Source organism: Columba livia, chromosome 15, assembly GCF_036013475.1.
Source record: "Columba livia isolate bColLiv1 breed racing homer chromosome 15, bColLiv1.pat.W.v2, whole genome shotgun sequence".
Taxonomy (NCBI): domain Eukaryota; kingdom Metazoa; phylum Chordata; class Aves; order Columbiformes; family Columbidae; genus Columba; species Columba livia.
Window position 1 is genome coordinate 13,281,144 of NC_088616.1, and position 20,778 is coordinate 13,301,921.

A 20,778-nucleotide genomic window follows, 5' to 3' on the forward strand; every position below is an offset into this window, starting at 1 on the left:
TTTCTTTTGTTCCTTCATCCCACCCTGATGTCCTGCCACGCCAGATCTGGAGTTTCCTTCCTTCTATTTTGGAGGAAGGAGAAAAGACAGCCTGATTTTCCACTGATCCGTGGCTGGGCCAGGGAGCAGAGCAGCAAAGCAGCAAACCTGCACAGACTGAGCTCACACAGTGGTTTTGCCCCTTAGCGACTCCAGATCCCCTGGGACAAAACCTAGAGCTAAACCCTATAGCCAAACGCTCTATCCTGGGCTGCCGGATCCCAGGTTCCATCCTCCAAACCCAACTATGAGACTTGGGCTGAGCAGCTCACCCGTTTCCGCGGGAAAACCCTCTTCTCGCTCCTGCCCTGCCGCGTCTCGCTGGAAAGGGCAGCGCCGGCCGACACGTTCGTTTCCATGTGCTCCGCATTCTCAATATCTAATGCCTCAAATTTTTCAATCACCTGGGACCGCCTGGAAAACAGAGAGAAAGAGAAAACCAAAGCCGGTTTAAACACAAGAACAGCGACTGCGCTGAGCTGTACAATCCCATAAATTTAAGGTTGCAGAATTGCTTGACCCAGAGTTCATGCACAACACCTGGCTTTTGGTCCCTGTTTCTCTGCAAGCTCTAGCGTGCACAAATCTGGGGCAAAATCCCCCAATCTGCAGCCAAAGTGGGGAAAAACCTCACCCTACTCAGCCCCACAAATAGCAACTTAAGTATCTAGAAAACCCTTGCAAAACCAGCGATAACTTTTCACTTGTGAATTGTACAGCCCTTTGAGAATCAGGGATTACTGAGCGGCTTCGGCTTAAGCTTTGTCTTTATTCTCTGGCACGGCAGCTATCGACAGCTCCCCAGGCCACAGAGCAGAGACACATCAGAGCAAGCTGGGGGGCAGAGGTAACCGGTATCTACGGGCCACCCCATGTGTTCACCCTCTAAAAACTCAACCCCGCATGGGTGACATCCACAGGATTGCACTGAGCGTGGAGCATCCACAGGTGCCTCCAGACAGTGGGTCTGGCTCTACCCTTCTCTGAAACTGGTCTGCAAATCTGGTATGGACAGCAGGGAGCACAACTTGGGCTCTCAGACCATGCCCGGGTGGCCCATCACATCGTGGCACACTTGTCTCCGAGGATGGAGGAGAACTCTGAAGAAATGTGCATGGAGAAGGAGCCAAGCCTAGACCAAAACCAAATGGGATGCTCCTAAGAACGAGCAAACAACAGGCAGGTGGAATTAAAAGCGCCATTTCAGCATGAAAAGCTGCTCGCTGACCCACAGGAGAGGAAATACTGGAATTTTCAAAGGACCTGCTGGTGTCTAAGTTTGCATGCCTGGGGCTTTGGGCAGGTATCAACCTCAGGTCTTTAATCACAACCTGGGAATGTGAAGCAATAACCCAATATACACACCAGCTGAGCTCCAAGCTGTGAGGTTTAAAGCTCAATTTCAAACCTCCTCAAAAAGCTCCATCTGGGTGGGTTCCTGACAAAAAATTTGGACCCACGCATTCTGCATCTAAACTCGGGGCTGCCTGCTCTGTGCAAACCTCTGATGTGCATGAAAATCACAATGGCAATCACACGAGAAGAAACAGGTTATCCAAAAAAACCCATTTTTAACACTTCACACAAAAAGGAATAGCAGGTTAAGGACTCAAAAAAACGTGAGATGTTCAGTTTTCAACCAACGTTTGCACCAAATTCCATAAATGAGATAGAGAGACTGAGCATATCGCATCCTCCAGGGGCAGGGGTGCCCCCACTGCTCAGAGCCAGACTGCCAGGACCAAAGAGGAAAGGTCAAAAATCGGTGGGGAAGACTTTGCTTTGTAAATTCAAATGTCTCTGATGTTTTTACAGCACATGTGTTCAGCCCCCACTGCCTCCCAGTTTGCAGACTGGGAGCGGGCAGATCCCGGGCTCGTGCAAAGCTCCCGATTTCCCTGGGATGTTCCGCTCATGCGATGTCTGTTCACATAAACCAGCCTGCGGAGCATAAATCCTCATCCTCCGTTCACCAATAGACAGGGAATTATTTTGAAGTTACGATTTTTTAACCCTTTTTACATTTTCCCAGCCATCTCTGAGTCTCAGTTCAGGAGGGAGTAAGAGGTGCGTGAATTAACATTGTCTGTGCCCTATTAGGTGAAGGTCTGAAGAAAAACAAATCAGAAGAAAAACAAAACAACCAAACCCAACCAAAAAAAGCATAAAACAAAATCAAAAGCAGGTTGATTTCTCATGAAAAGGGCTGCACCACCAGGTTGTTCTACGGCTTGAGATTGAGATGAGATGGTAGCGAAGCAGGCGAAGTAAAGGCGGACACGTCACACAGCAACACAGCAGGAGAAGGTGGAGAGCAACAAGACCTGGAAGAAAACAAGGCTGGAAAATGAATGAACAGAAGAGGAAATTATATATCTACACACAAAACAAAATCAAAATCATTCCAGTAATTCGTCATTGAAAAAGGGAGGAGAAAAATCAATCACTGCAACCAAATCACAGCCCCAAGGGTTAATATCATCCAGATTACAGGAAAGAATATATATATATATTTTTTTTTTCCCATTAGCTCAACATTTCAGAGGGGGGTCTGCTAGAGATCCTGGGGAGATGGGGAGCAGCAAGAGCTGCTTCCTCCCAACAGCAGCTCTGTGCTGACCAAATGAGGCTGCACACAGGTACGGGAAAGTGTCTTAAAAGCTGCGGAGCCATTTAGTGCTTGCTCAACTACAAAGCTCATCCCAAGGAGTTCCTCGGCCATGCAGGCTGTTAATTTTTTCCAGGCCACTAAACCCGAGCTACAAACCTCGGCTGTTAGGTGGAGGGGTGGGTGTGGTGGGAAGGAAAGCTTATAAAGACCAGCACGAGCCATCGTTAAAGTGATTTTCTGTGATTGGAAGAAAGGGCTTGTTTTTATTGGATTCATCCATTATTTAGCAGCAAGAAAGACAGCGAGTGTCAGGAAATGGAAGAAGAGTTTCCCCAAAAGGTCCACAAGAATGAAGAGGACAGTTATACAAGAAAAATATATATATACTTGGGAGAGCAGGAGCTTCTCTCTATGGGTAGAAGCAGCTTTTGGAGCAGAGCCTGATATCTCAAGAAGCTCCAGAGAAGGAATTTGAGAAAGTCTTTTAAGTTATTTCAGGCAGCTCTGCTATTTATTGAGGCCAAGAATACACCTCAGCCCTCTGACCACGTTCCTACAGCAGATCCAGCGGACGCCCCCATGGACTCGTGCCAGCGTGAGCAGAATACGGGGTGAACTGGGAAAGCCACGGGTTTAGAGGCTGCATCCCTGGAATTATGCAAGAAAAGCCAAATTTGCCAACCAGAAATCCCAGTGCTCCCCGGGGAGCACAGGATGTGGGTAAACCTGCAGCCGCACGCCTGGAGGAAGGGGCTCTGGGTCTCTGCACCCCAAGGACCCCCCACCTGATGGGGGTCTCCTTCCCAAAGGTGCTGACGCCTTCCTGAGATGTACTGGGATTTACCCCGACAGCTGCAGAGCTCTGCTGGGATATGGGGACCAACATCCGAAGTTATCCCTGCAGCCCTCTCCGCTGTGATTCTTTGTGCGAAACAGGCTTCAAAATTCATGCATGGGGTTTCCAAAGAGCTGTTGCTGCTCTTTCGCCCTTGGGATGGGTCTGTGATGGGAGAGGGGAGGTACAGCTCGATCTTTCTGGACAAAGACCCTCTCCCCGGCACGGTGGGGACCCCCGTGCGGTGCCGGCAGCCCCGTCCTGCCACGTGCCAGCAGAGGGAACCCGCATTCTGCTGCTCTGCCAAAATCACCCAGGTTATCTCCTGGTTTCTGATTCACGTTTCTGAGCGGCTGTGAGCTCAGACGCCTGCATGGGGCGTGGAGTCAGCGTCAGGTATAAATGGTCAGCGTGGAAAATTTCCAGCACAGTCCTGGACATAAGTCGCGTAATATCTCTGACTATAAGGAAACAGGACAAGAAGCCTGAAAAACAGCTTCATCTGGAGCCAAGACTATAGATAGGTGTGTCATTCAGGATGCAGCACTGGGTACCTAAAATAATTACTTTGCATCCATAGCTCTGACACTCACACTTGGTTTATGGTGGAAAATGGAAAATGGGAGGAAGAGCTGAAAATACCAACAGAATCGGAGCAAGTTTGTCTGGCTGCACTGAGAGACGAAAGGCCGATCTGAACGATGCCCGGCTGGCACTTACGGGGTTGGCATGTAGGCAAGCGATTTCAGGCAAGCATTTTTGGACATGTTAGTGGGTTACTGAGAAGGATTATTAGAAATGGTGTTAAACCTGGGGGAAAAAGCTGACCCCACACCATGGAAGCGAGTTACTGTATTTGCTCAACCTCCAACAGCACAGCCTGAGCTCCAAGGAGAAAAATGACAGGGATACGTGGACTAAGTAAACTCAAATTTCAAAAGCAGCCAAGCCAAGCTGAGCAGGGTGCTGGTGATGTTAATTCCCTGGTGCGATGCTGGACTGTATCTCTGTGCCTGCCCAGTCCATCCGAGCTCCAGGACACACAGATTCTCACCCACACTGGCCAGTTACCAGGTTTCCAGAGGAGAAAAACATGCCTGTCGCTAAACCCTGCCTGCTGAGCCGTCCCTGCTCATGGCACCCGGCACCACGGGCGGCAACCCCTGGCCAAACCCCCCGGTAAGCAGGGTTCTGCCATCACCCCCCTCCCAAACACAAGAGCTCTGTGCCTGGTGCAGCGCCTGCTCCTCTCCCCAAACCCATCCTGCTCTGATAAAGCCCCTAAGCTGACACCGGGGAATTTTTTGCCATTTTACTGATAAAGCAAGAAAAACACGTTAACAGCTCCAAGAGCCCAGCTGGGCTGGGAAAAACAGACTTTCCCTGTGAAAAGGCACCTGTCAGCAGGCAGGGAGTGGGGCTGACATTAAAAAAGGACACTCTCTGGCAGCAGCATGCCCTCCCAGATCCTGATATCTGCCTCTAAATCTGCTCCTCCCTGTCCTTGGCTGGCATATCTCAGCTCGGTGCTGGACGTCAGTGCTGCACGATACCCCTGGGGCTGCAGCACAGGGCTGGTGGCACTGGAGGGACGTGCTGTCCTCTTGCACTGGGGCGGGCACTGGTCAGGGCATCCTGTGCAAGAAAACCCAGCGGGGACACAATCTCGTCCAACACACTGCAAACCAGCAGCCACCAGCCTTTCCTCAGACCTGTCCCCAGCCAGGGTGACCAGGGGAGCACCCTTCTCCTCCCACCCAATTCCTGAGGCAGAGAAAGCCAAACGCACGCTCTCCTCCTTCATCCCCAGCCTGGCACTTGCTGTGCACGCTGCCGAGGCCGGGCTGGGTTCGGTATCCTCTGGCCAACTGGTGGCACCGGCACAAAGCTGTTCCACCCTCCCCAAACCTGCTCCCAGCTCTCAGTGTGAGGAAGCCAGGCTGGAAAACAGTCCTCGAGGGGCTGGGAAGAAAGCGAGGAGAAGCGCCTGCTGAAACCGTGCGAGAGAGAACATGCCCGGAGGAAAACAAGGGCAAGAAAAATCAGACTGGCAGGCAGCCCTCTCGCCCGGGGCCCGTCTCCTGGTTTGCTCTGCTGCCCTCACCACATAAACGTGTCGCTCCCAGGGCAAGTTGAGCCCGTCCTTGGCCTTGCCCAGAGAGCAGCGAGCACACCGGCGCGGTGCGGGAGCGCGTCCGGGCATTCTCCTCCACACTAAGCTGTTCTGCAGCCTTGCCTCGGCGCTGCACCCGCCTCTCCTCTCCCAGATTAATGCCGTGACATTTTGAAACCTCTCTCAGCTCATTAGGCAGTTGCATAACGCACCCGGCTCTAACACCGTTTAGATAGCTAACCTAATTAATGGTGCCAGCTGCCAGCATGTGCCACACCGGGGAGGGGACAGGGAGGGTGGGTTTGCTTGGAAATACAGCCACTGAATATCACCAGATGTCCCCAGAGCAGCCAGGCAAGATTACACCTGCCTGCTGGCACTAAGGACATCCCACCGCCTGCTCAGTGTGGATGGGCGTCCTTAAACCCAGGAGCACTGTAATAAAAAGGGGTGTCACCCAGCAAACACCGCCTGCTCCATCCGGGGCTGCGGCAGGGACCCAGCCTCACTGCAAGCATGCAAGGAGATGAGCCACTCATCTCTTACCTTCTCTCACTGCCAAAGAGACGGGCCACTTCTTCTCGCCCAGGGCTACGGGCCCGGGTTCTCCGCTCTAGCCGCTTCCTCTCCACCTGGAAGGCCTCACGATTACTGATCCTAATGGCCTTGGGAACGTCGGCCAGGGTGGTGTACTGCCGGCTGGCTTTAAAAGAAAGGGGACGCCCCGATTTTTCAACTCCCCTTCCTACATCTCTGCTGCTGGAGTCCTTGTGCATGGGGCAACTGCTCTTCGAGTCCAAGGAGTTCAGAGAGAAGCTGTGAATCATTCGGTCGCCTGATCGGGTACCTGGGGAAGGAAAGGGCTGGGCATGCTCCTGCGAGGGCGATTTGGGATAACTGTACCTGTTGTTCGGGGTGCTGGGGCTGGGTGGGCTCGGCGGGGGCGGCAGCTGCTGCTCTTCCAGCTTCGAGTCTTGCTTGGTCTTCTCCAAGGAAAAGTACCCGCTCTCGACACGTGTCTTCCGCCCACAGTCTATCCGGTCTCCGTTCATGGAGCTCTCGTCTAAGAGATGGAAAAGTCACCACGCTTGGTTCGAAGTCTGAGTTCTGCTTGTAGCAAAAATCACCCTGATTCCACCCAGGATGGGAGTAGGAAATGAGAGCAGAGATGGTCTGGGCCCTATGCACATGCTGTGGCTCATCTTGCACACTTGGTTTTTGCATCGTGACCACTCGCGATGCCCATGGAGATGGTGGGATAGTTTGCAGGGAGCTGGGGATGCCAGTCAACCCTTGGGTCAGGCTTGCAAGATTGAAAGACATAAATCTTCAAACTGCGAAATGCATGACAGCCATCACCACTCTGCACCCACTTCCAGCCCTGACCTTCCCCGCCTGGCACCGACCGCAGTTCTGCAGGCACGAGGCGATGGACACCTTGCTCCTGGCAGTCAGGAACAGGCAGAAAACATCCCCCATCCGAGCGGGCAGATAAAGGAAACGGCCACAGCACGTGGGACCTGTCCCCGGCCCCACAGGAAGAGTCCCCAGCCCTTATTGTTCCACGGAGAACAATGTTCCAGGAGGCCCTGGCGCCTTCCAGGGACTCATCAGGGAGACCAAATGTAAACAGGGCCCTGACGCAGGGGCTGGAGGAGGAAGCGGCACTCAGGGTTTGGCAGCCCCGACAGCTGGGCTGAGCTCAGCGTGGCCTCACACCCTCCGGCTGCCCCAGATGGGGATGCAGAGGGGCTAGAAAAGGAATTTTTTCCCCCTTGTTTTCCCCTCAGCACAAGGGCAACACCGCCTGCGAGGCCAGGGCAGGACTGGGCCTCAGGCTATATGGTTTTCCAGCATATGATGCAAAGTTTTTCATTCCTGAACTGTAGCACATAAGGCCTCACTCAGGTCCCTGCACGACACATTAGGGATAGAGGCTCCTTCTCCTCCTCACTGGGATGCTCTAGGAACTGAATCTGTAGAAAACTTTTCCCTGTATGGTGTTTTTTTGCTGGCTCAGCTGCCCAAACCAGGTCACCGCAGTGTCACACTGGCGCTGGCACCCCTGTCCCTCACCTTCCTTGCTGTCCAGCACGGGATCCTTCAGGGAGCCGGCAGCTCCAGCCTGGCCTTGCACCGGGCTCTGCGCCGGGCTGATGCCGCTACCGCCATCCACTTGGTCTTTGCCCCTCATTTCTTCCTGCCAAAGCGTGGACTTGGTGGCAGGGACCTTCTCTGCGCTGGGGATGTTGCTGCTGGTCACAGCCATTTTAGCCGGACCGGGTTCCTAAAGAGAACGGGTGAGACAACAGGGTTAGAGGGGTCCCCAGCAGGCTGTCCCCAGAGATGCCACCAGGCTTGGGTGCTGCCCACAACATATGTCATGACGGGATGGGGATGGAGCTGCTCAGCCATGTGACACAGCCACATTCACAAGGGGACAAGCTCGCAGGTGGTAACCCTGCCCCAGGGCAGCATGGTGGCCAGAATGGGTCAGAACTTCCTCGGCCAAAGGGACCATCGCTGCTCTCCCAGCTGGATGCCTGGGGGGCACAGCTCTCCTAGGGAGGGCTCCCGAAACCAGCTGTACCTCCCCTGGCAACCATCCAGAGCAAAGGCGAGCCAGGAAATGAAAAAGACCTTTGGTCGGGTGCTACGGCAGCGGAGGGGCTCGCTGGCTTTGTTTCTGGATAGGAACTGGCCCTCCCGGCGCGGGACGCTGCGGCCACCAACACGTAACTTCTTGGGAAAAGCTCATCTCGTGCTCATGCAGCCCGGCCCCAAGCAGAGCAAAGCCCTGGCCCTTCCCCGCCATTCACAGTCCGTTTACACTCCAAAATCTCTTCCCAAAGGTTGCCCCGCGCACACACGGGGCTCTGCACCCGAATTCATGTGCAAGACCGCAGAGAAACAGGTCTGTTGGGTCCTGACTCGTGGGGGAACCTGGAAACGCTCCCCTCACCTCTGCCAAAACCCAGTCTGGGGTGACAGAGTATCCTCTGTGATTGATGCAAACAAAATACAGCATCCCCCGTTTCCCTCTCCATGTCCCTCTGCACGTCCCCGGTCCCTCTGCGGGCTGGCTCGCAGGCAGCTGCTGCCTGTCGCAAATCCAGACCGACACCAGGCTTCTCTCCCGAGTCCCATCTGCCAGCACTGAATCTTCCCAGTGTTTTAACATTAAAAAGAAAAATCAAGCCTAAGGACACGGGATGGAGGAGAAAATGAATTCCCTGCCACCAACAGCTGCATTGTTTGCTTGTCACGGCTGGTTTGCTACAGGCCACTGATAAAACAAATAAAACCCAACTGGCGCCGTAATCCAGGTGCTTCGGCTACCTAACAGGCCATTTGTTTTAAAAAAGAAATAGAAAAATCACATGGAGCTTTATGCTATTTTAAAACAACACCCATTATCTTAAATGCTTCTCTAGTTAACAAGGGGCTCTGCAGTCCCTCAGAGGATGACGATGCCGTTTTGGTGGCCACGGCCCAGGTTGGGCACGCGCCCCAGAAGGGGCAGCAGCTTTCACAACCCGTTTAGGGTTTGGCTTTGTTCACTACCAGATGTTTTGCTGTTTAAGCTTCTGCATTAGCAGATTATTTTCCTCAGAGCCACCAATAAATCAATGACAATTAACCCTCCCTCCAAAATCTCCGGACTGTGGGAAGTTTTCCGGCTGCTTGTTCCCTTTCCACGGAGCAGAGGGGGGATCCAGGGTCACCTTCGCCATGGGCTGGGGACAAGGGCTGCCAAGTGTCCCCTCTGTCCCGCCACATGTCAGCAGAGCCCCTGGTGGGGTTTAGCCCTGCACCTCCAAACCAGCATTCACAGGCTGCGCCAGCATGATCTCGCAGGGAACGAGTCCCAGCTCCAAGCACAGCCACAAGCAGCACCAAACGACCTCCAAACCTTAAAGAATCCCCCTTGGAAATTTCACCCTAAAGGAATGCAGCGTTGGAGGTAAATGATCCCGAGTTCACAGGCATCCTGCTCAAGAGGATGCTGCTTGAGCAAGGGGGTTGGACCAGACAGTCTCCGAGGTCCTCTCCAACCTCAGCCACTCTCTCATTCATTGATCCAAAAGCCCAAAGCTAATCACCAGCTCAGCTCTGTATCTTTAGATATCCCTGACACACACCCCCCCATATAATTATTTGTGGATATGTATTTAATTAGACAGAGATATGAGAGCCAAAAAGCAAGCAGAGAAATTAACTCTTCGCTGCTCAGCAATATAAACAGCTCCCTAAATGAGCATGCACCAAAAATCAGCAAAACCAGCCTCCAGTTGCATTAAGTGTGTCTGGACATGCTCTGCTTACCCGAGCCTGTGCAAACCCGCCCTGCAACAGAGGGCAGTGCCTCAAATCCCTGATTTTAGCCCCAAATCCTGCCTCAATTTCCCAGGGAGAGCAGGCAGGTGAAGGCAGCAAGAGAAACCTGTCCTTTTTCCAGTGAGACCACGATCTGCTTACAAAGCAAAGGTGAAAACATCCCTAGGATTGCACCTAACAACTCCTGTCCAAAAATCTGCAGCTGGAGTGATATTTCCAGCTTCGCCTGCATTTCTCCCACCCTGGTGATTTTGCAAGAGGAAGATGCAAAATGATGGGGGAGCTGAAAATGGCCCTGATGCCCCAGGAGCATCTGTCTGCAGGCAAGCTCTGCTGTAGCACTGACAAGGAAAAACTACATGGGGGTGAGAAAAAGCAGAAATATCCATGGTTTTGATTTTCTTTTTTTAAATAACAAAGGTGTCCGTCCCTCCCTGAGCAGCTCTCAGACACGATCTGCAGCCGGATTAGCGTGTGGCCGTCTTCAGAAATAAATTAGGCTTTCTCCACCGACATGCTGCGAGCGAGCTGAACAGCAGCCAACTTCAGAAGAAGCCATTTCACAGAGGGGATTTGGTGCTGATTTTCTCCCCAGTATCCTCTCTCCTTCCCCAGACTGGCTGCCTGCATCGTCATAATTTGGAAGACACTGGAAAGATGCTTTTTGCATTTTCCTCCTGCCTTTGCACGTTGCTCATGAGCACCCAACACCACAGCATCCATACAGTGGTGGGTCCCACGCGGAGGTTGGCTTTGTAGAAGTGAATTTAAGTCTTTTTCTGGTGCTACAGGGATGGGAGTGATGGGATGGAGGGGGTGGAAGGAAGGTGGTGAGTGGGATGGGCTTGGGACAGAGCTAAAGCTTGCACAGGAGGGTCCACCCAAGCCAAGAAGGGGACAAGTGCCACCAGGGCCCATGGTCAGCCCGTCCCCAAGCACCTGGGGAGCCCGCCTGCCCGCGGGGAGCCAGCATCCTTCCCACAGCCGCTTCCCTTATTTGGTGCTCAGAAGCTCAGATCCTGTATGGTTTCCAAGAAGTTGCCATGGTGATGAAATGTAACCCAGAATGACGTTTTTCTGGCTCTGCGCCCCTTTCTCCTCCTCTCTGCCTCGTCCTTCTCCTGAACCCAGCATGGGTTTAGTGTTGCACCAGGGATGGGGTGACATCCCTGTCCTGCTGGGGTGCCCTGAATGTGGCAGCCCCCTTCCTGGGGCACGAGGACAAGCAACTTGTAACATGTCAGCTCTTGGCCATGGAAGGTGAAGGTAATTTCCCCAGGGCATCACCAGTGCCCGAGGGGCTGTGATGACCCCAGCCTTGGCAGGGGGTGGCTCAAACATCCAGCTTAAGTGTAAATAAGGACCATCTTCCCCCATTTTTTTTCCCCCCATTGCCCAGAACCTCTTTATCTAGTGGAATGGTAGAAACTCAATTCAAACAAACACCATACAAAACCCACCCATGGCCCGGTTTGCACCAGGACCCACCTGGCGACTTCATTTAAGGGGACCTGAAAAACTGGGGCTCAAGGGAGCCCCAATTCTGTTTGCAGTCCCCCAGTGCTGCAGACCAGCTGGGCCCGAGGAGCCCTCCCAGCCGGTCCCCCGTGGCAGTGGGATGCACTCCCAGAGGTCAGGCAGCCGCTGTTCTCAGCCCCAGCAAGGGACGAGGGTGGCCCTGGGGTCACGTACCCCATCTGTGGGATTCTCCCCCACTCCGGCCATGTGGGAGCCCGGCAGGAACAAGTGAGTCACGGCCAGCCCCGCTTTTTACCATTTATAGTCAAAGTGAGCACGAAGCCACCGCCAGGTCCCTGGAGAGCCCAGCTCCAGCCCCCAGAGCTCCCAGCACGGCCCTGGCCTTTAATATTTTCCTTTCATTCCCATTATCTCCAGGGTCATCTCAAAGGGGGGTAACCAGAGCCCGATGGAATTTCATCCTGTTTCTGCTGAAATGGCCTGTGAATGGTCAGCACCTCTTCCCGGTCTGGGGACAGCGTGTGTGGGGCTGATGCCACAAAACAGCACACGGGGGAGAGGGGGCAAAATGCAGCCCCAAAGCAGCCAGAAAAACAGCAGCAGCAGCAGCATGTCACCCTGGGAAGCGACGACCAGGAATTAATTCATGCTGTCCTGCTGACCTGACTTGTCCCCAGCCTGGGGGTACGGAAGGTTTTGGGGGGATCTTCCCTGGGAGCAGAGCAATGCTGTGGCTCTGAGAGGGAGGCAAGGGACTGGGTGACAGCATATTTCCACCCCCCTGGGTGGAACTGGGGTTACCTGGGGAGTTGGGGGCTCTACCTTCCTCTTCTTCTTCTGATTCTGCTTGTTTGTCCTTGGATAGACTATCAGCATCTCCAGCCATCTGCGCGCAAAGAGAGAACAAAAGGTGAGGTCTGTGCTAAAAGGCAGCACACAGGGACTGCAGCGATGCTCACACTCCCCCGTGGGGTTTAGCGGGCCATGGACCCCAAAACTGTTCCCCCCCACCCAGATGACTCTGACCAGCTCAACCTGCCTCTGGGATCCCATCTGCCCTACGGATGAACATCCACACCTCGTCCCCAACTCCAGCCTTCTGGGGGATGTAATGTGGCCATGAGCACAACCCCAAACTGGAGCTGGGCATGCCGAGGAGCTCAGCCTTTCCAGCCTGCACAGGGTCAATGCAGCAAATAGGAACCAGAAATCACCCCAACCAGCTCCTGGGGGAAAAACGAGGCAGGACAGGAGGGGAGGATGGATGAGCCCAGGGTGTTTTGGCTCAGACTCCACTCAGTGAAAAAGTGAGGTGATGGCCAAGGCTGACATGGGACAGGGATTCAAGGATCCTGAAAGGGAGCCGAGAGGGACAGGACCTTCCCCCACCAGCGATGCCAACACCCGCACACAAAGTGCTTTTGTCCAAGAGAGAGCAGCGTGAACTTGGCATTGACAAGTCCATCCCCTGCACAAGTCGCTTGTCTGGGGGACCCTCCTGTGTCCTCCTACCACAGTGCAATGACCTGCTCCTTCATCTCTGCAAACTCCACAGGGACCCGTGGAGCTGAGAAACATTCCTGCTTCAGATGTCCCTGCTTCCCCCTCCTGTCCCCCCACTTCACACGCTGCTGCTGTAAAACGTTTTGAGATGACCACATCAAGTGGGTTTTTGGTTAAGCAATAAATGCCAGAAGCATGCAACAAACATAAAACAAATTCTCCCCCAGCCGGGGAAATCTTCCTGTCGTGCTGCAACTGCAAATAAAACCCGCCTGGCTCAGACCCAGAGTGGGACTGTTTCAGGATGATTAATGCTTGCAGTCAGGAGCAAACGTGCTGCTTCAAAATCCAGCACCGGGCCAATGAACAATAAATCAGCCCCACCTTGCTCTGCAATGCCTCTCCCTCCCGCATGGCCGGCGGGACCGGCAGCAAAAGGCTGAACCGGAGCGTGGGGAGAGGGAGAAGAGAGCAGGGTAGGGGGTTGGCTGTGTTTTGGGGTTTGGCCATCGCTCCTGCCTTGGCTGGAGGAGAAGAGCCGGCTCCCCTGAGCCAGGATACCCCCGTACACCCCATTTCTGCAGCCAATGCAACCTCATCACTGCAAACGGGGCTGGGGGGATGGCCATGCTGCTGGGGGACAGGTCTGCTGTATTTGCCAAAATGGGGGGTTGTCACAACCAAAGAAAATGCTTGGAAGAAGAAATCATTTCAGCAGAAAGCAATGACTGCTGCTGCCAGGGCTGGGGCAAGGAGGAGATGTTGTGGTGGGAAAGAGCGAGCGCTTCAGCCCTTCAACTTTCTGCTCTGGTTCCAAATGCCAATAAACTTTAGGAGGGAGGCACTGAGCTCCAGACAACCCACGTGGGAAACACTCGCAGCTAAGGAGCTGCACCGTCGCAGTCCATTGCTGGGAGCCGGCAGCTCGGCTCCTCTTAGAATCATAGAATCATTTTGGTTGGAAGGGACCCTTACGATCATTGAATCCAACCATAACCTAAATCCAGCACTAAACCATGTCCCTAAGAGCCTCATCTCTGCGTTTTTAAAACCCCTCCAGGGATGGTGACTCCAACATTTCCCTGGGCAGCCTGTTCCAATGCCCAACAACTCTTTCCATTAAGAAATGTTTCTTAACATCCTTCCTCCCAGCTAAGGGCAGAGCCCCACAGCAGCTCGGCCCCAGACCTGCACTCACCCACTGATGATCTCCTTGTTCTCGGCCCGGATGAAGTGCTCCCTCTCCGGCGTCAAGATGCACAAGGAGAATTTCTGCCCTGTCCGGCTCTCCCCATCCACCACGTCCGTGCACTGGTTCATGTTGATGGTGCCCTGCGGGAGGGTTGTCGGCTGCAAGGGGAAGGAGAAATAAATGTTGAAGGAGAGAGGAGCAGATGAGTGCAGAGTTGAGCCCTAAAACATCTCCTGGTGGACACCAGGATCTTGTGCACCAAGACTCTCTGGCCACAAGTAACCAGACCCATCCGTGCACTGTGCCTGCGCACAGCAAAGCCCCGTGTCACACATCTGGGGACACAGAGCAGCAGGCACAACTCCTGCCAGCCCAGTGCTGCCAGCAAGATGCTCTTCCTACACCGAATGCCCAGGGAAGGACAACTGCCCCGCCGCAGCACAGGGACACCAAGGCACTGAGTAGCTGCTTTTGGGTTTGCAGCTGCAAACCATCTAGGGTGTTGGGGTGGCACCTGGGGACAGCGGGTGGCAAAGCAGCAAAGCCCCACTGTCCTCAGTGCAGGACGGCTCAGGCACTACAGGCAGACATGGCAGAATCTTCCCAGTCAAGTTAACAAAACACAAAGTTTGACGGGAAGGGACCTTTTGTCTGATGGGCTTTGCAAACAGTGTCACCTCCCAGCCTCCTTGCTCCAAGCAGACACAGCAGAGTGGGACAGGCCCCCCCAGCCCGAGGGGACACAAAGGGACCCAGAGAGGTGTCAGCACTGACGAGAGCTGACGGGTCCATCTGGAGCGGTGCCGGCTCATCCGATTACAGCACGGCCACCCGCTCCTGGTGCACTGCACCCACAGCCCTCCCGCCCCGAGCAGCCAGGCTGGGTGTCCCCATCCCCAGCCTGCCTGTGTCCCACCAGGCTCGGTGACACTGGGATTCCCCCTGCATCCCAGTACGAACCCGCACTGGGAGCATAAATGACGGGGTGGAGGGACTCCTCCGAGCCACCCAAAGCAGCCCATGGCCACCTGCTCGCCCTGCCATGGGCTCCATGAGCCCTCCAGATGGCCGGGCCAACAGGGAGATAGATTTTTGACAGCTGCTGTTAAGGTTTTTACCATGGAAACCAGCTTCCCTGCCAGTAAAACCCCTCCAAAAGCAGCCTGTGCCATGCAAAGAAGGTGCGACTGGGGAGAGCTTGATGGCCCCAGCTTACGACCCCAGGAAATTCAGATCAGGCTCCTGAAGTCCTCGGTTTATCCAGCTGCAGGTTGTGGGAAATAACCTCCTTCCCCAGCAAAAGAGCTTTCCCTGCAGCTGTGTCCCTGTGACAGCCCAGGGGTGGCATGAAGCCATCACAGGTGCTGCAGCATTGCTGCCCAGCACGGGCACACCAACAGGATCGGTTGTACATGAGGGACACCAAAACCTCTACTTTTTCTTTGTGGAAACCAGTGCCAGCATCCACAGACACCATGGGATGGCGGGAGGGAGGGAAAGCAAAGCTGAGCCCGGAGCCCGGCACAGCCGCCCACCCTGCACCACCGCAGGACTCAGCTCCTAAGAGGATTTTTTTGTCTTAGACAACAAAAATAAACCCCTGCTTTCCGGGAGCTATAAAAACCCAACGGAAAAAACTTTCCCCTGCTCCAAGTAGAGTCTTAGAAACTTTTTTGTCTCTCTGGCCTTCAGCACAGCCAAGGTCTGGGTCTGGCCCCCTTCCCCACCCAGAGCATTTTTGCACCAGGGAACACAATCGGGAGGCTCAGGCTCAGCTCCAGCTGCTAGCCCTGCCTTTGCCATTTCCCATGCTGCTATCAATGGGATGGAGCACCCAGCTACCCCACGACTGGATCTGGTGCTTGGCTGTGTCTGTTAACTGGGGAAGGGGTGGAAGCGCAGCAGAGGACACCATCGCAGGCACCATCACAGCAGCACATCTCCTCGTGCCACCGGCGCGGCGAGCGGAGCAGCTCCCGGCCGCAAGGACGGCAGCGCCATCTGAGCAGCTACAGCTCCCCACGCTGCCAATATCAGCTGAGGAACCGGAGCCAAGAAACAATCGCGTTCCTGTTTCCCTCTAGTATGACAGATCCATATTCACACACACACGTGCTCGCGGCAGCCCACACCATCCAAAACAAAGCCTATAGTATGCTCCTCTTCTCCTCCTCCTCTCCCTGCCCGGGTGCTTTCCACATCCACAACCCCAGCGGCCTCTGGAACACGCTCGGACAAGATGCAGTGACCTTCAGACGGATGCTCGCAGGCAGAGCCCAGCAACTGCAGCATCCCCTACCCTGGACAGTGGAAAGGAGGGAAATTAAAAATGGAGACGTCTTACAAGTCCAAATGAAGAAATCCCAAGGGGGACACTCTGCAGAGACCCCAGTGCTGCGGCAGGAGGATGCACAGTGCTGGGTTCTCTCAGGCAGAGGGGCTGATGCTGTAAGTCAACAGGATTTATCTGCAAGAGTCCCCCCTTTCCATATGATTTTGCAGGGCTGACATAGAAATACAGGAATATTTAGATTTAAAAATATCTGATTTTTCTCCAACTACCTTCCCCATCATCTCTAACCCCTATGCATTGTAGGAGCTCGATGCAAAATACAATGGAACTTTGCTCAGCAACTGTACAGATGTTTCCTGAGCAGGTAACCCCACGGTCAAGCTCCCGAGCAGCAGCTCTGCCGCAGCCTCGGCGGGACACGGCCAGAGCCCACGCCATTCTCCGGGGCTATTACACAACGTGGGTTGACGAAATCTGGAACACAACCTTTAAAGAAAGGCGAAGGGGCAGAGGGAGGAGGAAACCAAACAAAAGGGACATTTTACTTTCTGCCAAGAACCAGGAGGGGAAGAAATAAAGGAAAAACACAACCATTTGTCTATCCTGCATGGCGAGCTGGTTGCCTTGGCACCGGGGCCCGGCTGTCCCGGCGGGGAGATGGTGGCTTTGCTGTCCTGCTCAGCCACGATGCTGCACGGGAAGGGCTCAGGGACAGGCTGGCTCTGCCCTGGCTCCCAGCGCCGTCCCAGAGCAGCCAGGAGCCTGGTGAAGAGACATCCACGCTGCCTCCATAAATTCTTCTTGACAAATGTTAATTCTCCAAGCTAAAATATTCATGAGGGCGGCTGGCGCTGAGCAGGCGGCTCATTCGCAGCACTCCCGAGTACCCTGCAAAGGCAGCTGCCGCATTTGCTAAAAGCTTCACCCCTCCCCGGTGCCCAGGCTCAGCTGATTGTGGTGCTCGGGGCGAGAAGCAAGCAGGATCTCGCTGGGATGCGGCGTGGGAGGGAGCGAGACTCCACTGCCCCATCGCCACAACATCACAGCGACATGGAGACCATCGTGCCCTGGGTGACAGCAGAAATACAGCTTGGACCCACAGCTCCCAGCACCAGCGCGGCACAGGGAGCCCTCACCAGCGCTGCCTTCACCATTCCCACCCGACGCCATCAGCAAGAAAGCACCAACTCCTCGAAAAATCACAGGGAGCTGCCTTTTCAGCCATGCAAGGCTATGCATGGTCTCCCTAAATCCCATTTGGGGATGCACTGAGGTGCTCAGATGCTGGGCGAGCAGGGCTGGCACAGCAGAAGGGCTTTAATGAGCATTTTAGGCTTCCTGCCACCAGGCACAAGGCTATTGATACGGCCACGCCGCGACCGGAGCTGTGCGGCGGGCAGATTTCATTACACTTATAGATCATCTGACAGGCTGAGCATCCTGGATTTATTAAATTAGACAAAGGCTCTTGAAAACAACCTCTGCGGGCTCTGCAAGAGGATGGAGTGGAGCAGTCGCCCATCAAAGAGGAGCAGGAGGTTGTGTTCCTCCACCCCACACCTCCCTGCAAGCAGGAGCGCTCCCCCATTCCCACAGCAGCTCTCTGGTCCCCCTGCACCAGCCCAGCAGGGATGCAGGTCTCTTTTCTCGACCACCTGAACTCAGCTTTCCCACCTGCAGCATTCCTCTAGCAGCAGCTGCGGCTCAGTGAAGGCACCAAGAAACCTCCAGCTTGCTCAGGCTGTGCACCAGGCAAGAGAAAAGCAGATTTTTACCATGGGTGAGGGAATGCAACAGGAGGTACGAAGCAACATGCATCCTACTGTCCCTTGGCACACGCAGGTCAAGCCCCTGAGCAAGAAACAAGGCAAGACACTCCAAAATCTCCCTTGCTGCCCAAACTTTCCAGGGGACAGAAGCCCATCACCTCCTTTAATAGACGAGGGCACAAGCGGTGCTCTGCAGACGTGGCATTGGCTCTGCACCCGCAGCAAAAACCCGGCTTGTGGTGTCACCAACAACCACCCTGCACCAGCAACAGAGAGGACAGGACACCTGCCCGGGTGGGCAGAAACACCGTCCTGCTTAGATAAACACCATTGCTCTTCCCCCTGGCCCCATCACACATTTCCCCACTGCTGGCTCTTGCTTGTTCGTCACAGGCACCGAGAGCCAAATCCTGAAATTTGTTTTGCCAGAGGAGCTCCCCATGCCCCGCCGGGTCACCCACCCCACAGAACCGGCCCCACGCACGCCTGTCCGTGCACGCCGGGCCCCCGCAGAGCCCTCCCGAGCCTCTACCAGGAGATAAAACAACATCAGCTCCACTTTTGCCAGGGGGAAGGAATTTTCTTCCCCGGGAGCAGTTGGGGAGGGGGCGAAGTGCAGGGGCTGGGCAGGAGAGTTCAGCCAGGGGCCGCTTTTAAGCAGAGTCGGTGTTTATGTCCACAGACAGCGAGTCTAAACACTGAGAGAGGCCGCGAGCTGCCTGCGAGCACCCTGGGGCTCCTCTCCCACCCAGAGCCACCCCAGCCAGGAACGGGCAGCACCCATCTCGGGGGTGCCCAGGCAGCAAATCTGGGGCCATGTATCCCACCCGCAGCCCCGTCCCCACGGGCACCCATCCGGGGAGCACACACTGGAGCGCAGCGAACCCGGCCGGGGCTGCGCGGGAGGCTGGAACTGGCTCGTCTTGGCCTTATATGGCGATTTTTGCGTTGCTCTTGCAGCTCCCAGCTGCTCCCCAGCCCAAAGAGGGGTCGGGAGCTGGCAGCCAGCGCCTCGCCTGCCGCCTTCCTGTTAACCTCTTTCCTGCTGAATGGTCTCTGAGGGGTCCGTGCACAATGGGGACGGCCGGATTCTGTCCTGGCACATCCATCCACACCGAGTAGGGAGGGTCTGCAAACCCAGTGGTGGTCACCAAGTGGGTACAACCTCCCACCGGGTCTTCAGCAGCGTCCCCAAATCCAGGGAGCCCTTCATGGCAGTGTGCATCTTTGTACATGCACACACCATGTCCAGTGCTGGAGGAGAAAAGGGAAAGATGAAGAACATCGGCACCATGATGGGAACAAGCTCCCATCCCAGCTCTTTGGGGACCAAAGAGAAAGCCCAGCCTTGCATGGGCACTTGCCAGCCATGCCATGCTGAAAGCAGCACCTTGCAGCCCTGCAAACCCAAGAGTTACACTTCCCTCTTGCTCTCTGGGATTTAAATGCATTTAAAAATGCAAAACATCCTCCTCCTCCCTTCCTAGGAGGGGGGTGGGAGGAATATATGGTAATGGATCCGACCCCATCTGCTCACAGCTGCCAGCGTGGCATCTTCCCCGCTCCCCGGCGCGCAGGCACAACGGTTACCCGGCCAAAGGGGAAGCAAAAATCTGCAGCATTCAAGTGAGTTGTCATGGTAATCAGCCCGATGGCAAAAGCCAGGCGAGACCACGTGCCGGCACGGCACACATGGCAAAGTACCGGAGCTGGGTGCACGGACCACGTCGGACAAGTTGCCTGGAGAGGAAAACAAAGTCATTTGGGGGTGGGAAGGAAAGGCGGGCTTCATTTGCATCTTAGTATTTGAATTTTAAATTGCACTGCTCCAAATCAGCCTCGTCAACTTCTCCGCCCCCTCGGTGTAGGAGACAAGTCCCTGGTGGTCCCTGTGCTGCCAGGCACACGTGTGAGGGTGTTCACCAGCACCACCGTGCACGCCAGCTCACATGTCCCTCCCCAGGAGCAAAGGGCTTCACCAGAACATCAGAAACCACGTCCCCAGAGCACAGCTTGTGAGGTCACCTGCACAGAGAGATGGTCACAGACATGGTGATGCTGATTTTGGAGACAGCTCAGGAGGTGGAAAGCTTGGACTGACACAGGGCAGTCTCCATCCATGTTGGTCAGACACCCAAGCCCTGGTAAACTGCAGCTGGACCTGGATTTCTGCTTCATGGGGATGCTCGAGCATCCATCTGGGCATCAGCTGAGCTGGAGAACCAAGGCCAAACTGGGGAGGGCTCTGCCCAATGGCCCAGGCTGGCTCCACAAACCAGTCACACCAGGGCTGAGACTCTGACTCTCCAGAGAACTTTTGCTTTCAAGCCTTGAGTTGGGTAAAAAGACCAGCAAGAGGGGCAATACCTTTGCTCAGGATCCTTACGGCAGCTCTGAAAAGGTGTGAAATGCCTTTAAGTGAAAAGGTCTTCACACCTTGGGAAAAGCCTTAGGAAATGAAGCCAGGGAAAAGCTCCCTCACTGCTCAGTTTTGGAGCCAGTCTCCTTGAAAACTGGGAAAATTACTGCAGCTGATGTGGTTTCAATGTTATTTACAGCACCAAGTGCTGCTGGAACAACTCCCAAGGTCTTATGCTCAGCACTGC

At 54.7% G+C, this 20,778-nt stretch overlaps 1 protein-coding gene across 10 annotated transcripts in view; it reads right to left on the reverse strand.

The window, feature by feature from the left end:
- Nucleotides 1-20,778, reverse strand: part of MPRIP (myosin phosphatase Rho interacting protein) — a 75,481-nt gene that overhangs the window by 29,890 nt on the left and 24,813 nt on the right. For 9 of the 10 annotated variants that reach the window (XM_065031341.1, XM_065031343.1, XM_065031344.1 and 6 more), the window contains exons 4-8: nucleotides 14,117-14,268; nucleotides 12,217-12,301; nucleotides 7,675-7,885; nucleotides 6,502-6,661; nucleotides 312-453 (exon numbers count right to left, since the gene is read on the reverse strand). In XM_065031341.1, the coding sequence (XP_064887413.1) occupies nucleotides 312-453; nucleotides 6,502-6,661; nucleotides 7,675-7,885; nucleotides 12,217-12,301; nucleotides 14,117-14,268 (750 nt within the window). Of the gene's footprint in view, nucleotides 1-311; nucleotides 454-6,144; nucleotides 6,662-7,674; nucleotides 7,886-12,216; nucleotides 12,302-14,116; nucleotides 14,269-20,778 lie in introns of all 10 variants that reach the window. The other variant, XM_065031340.1, reaches the window with a different exon arrangement.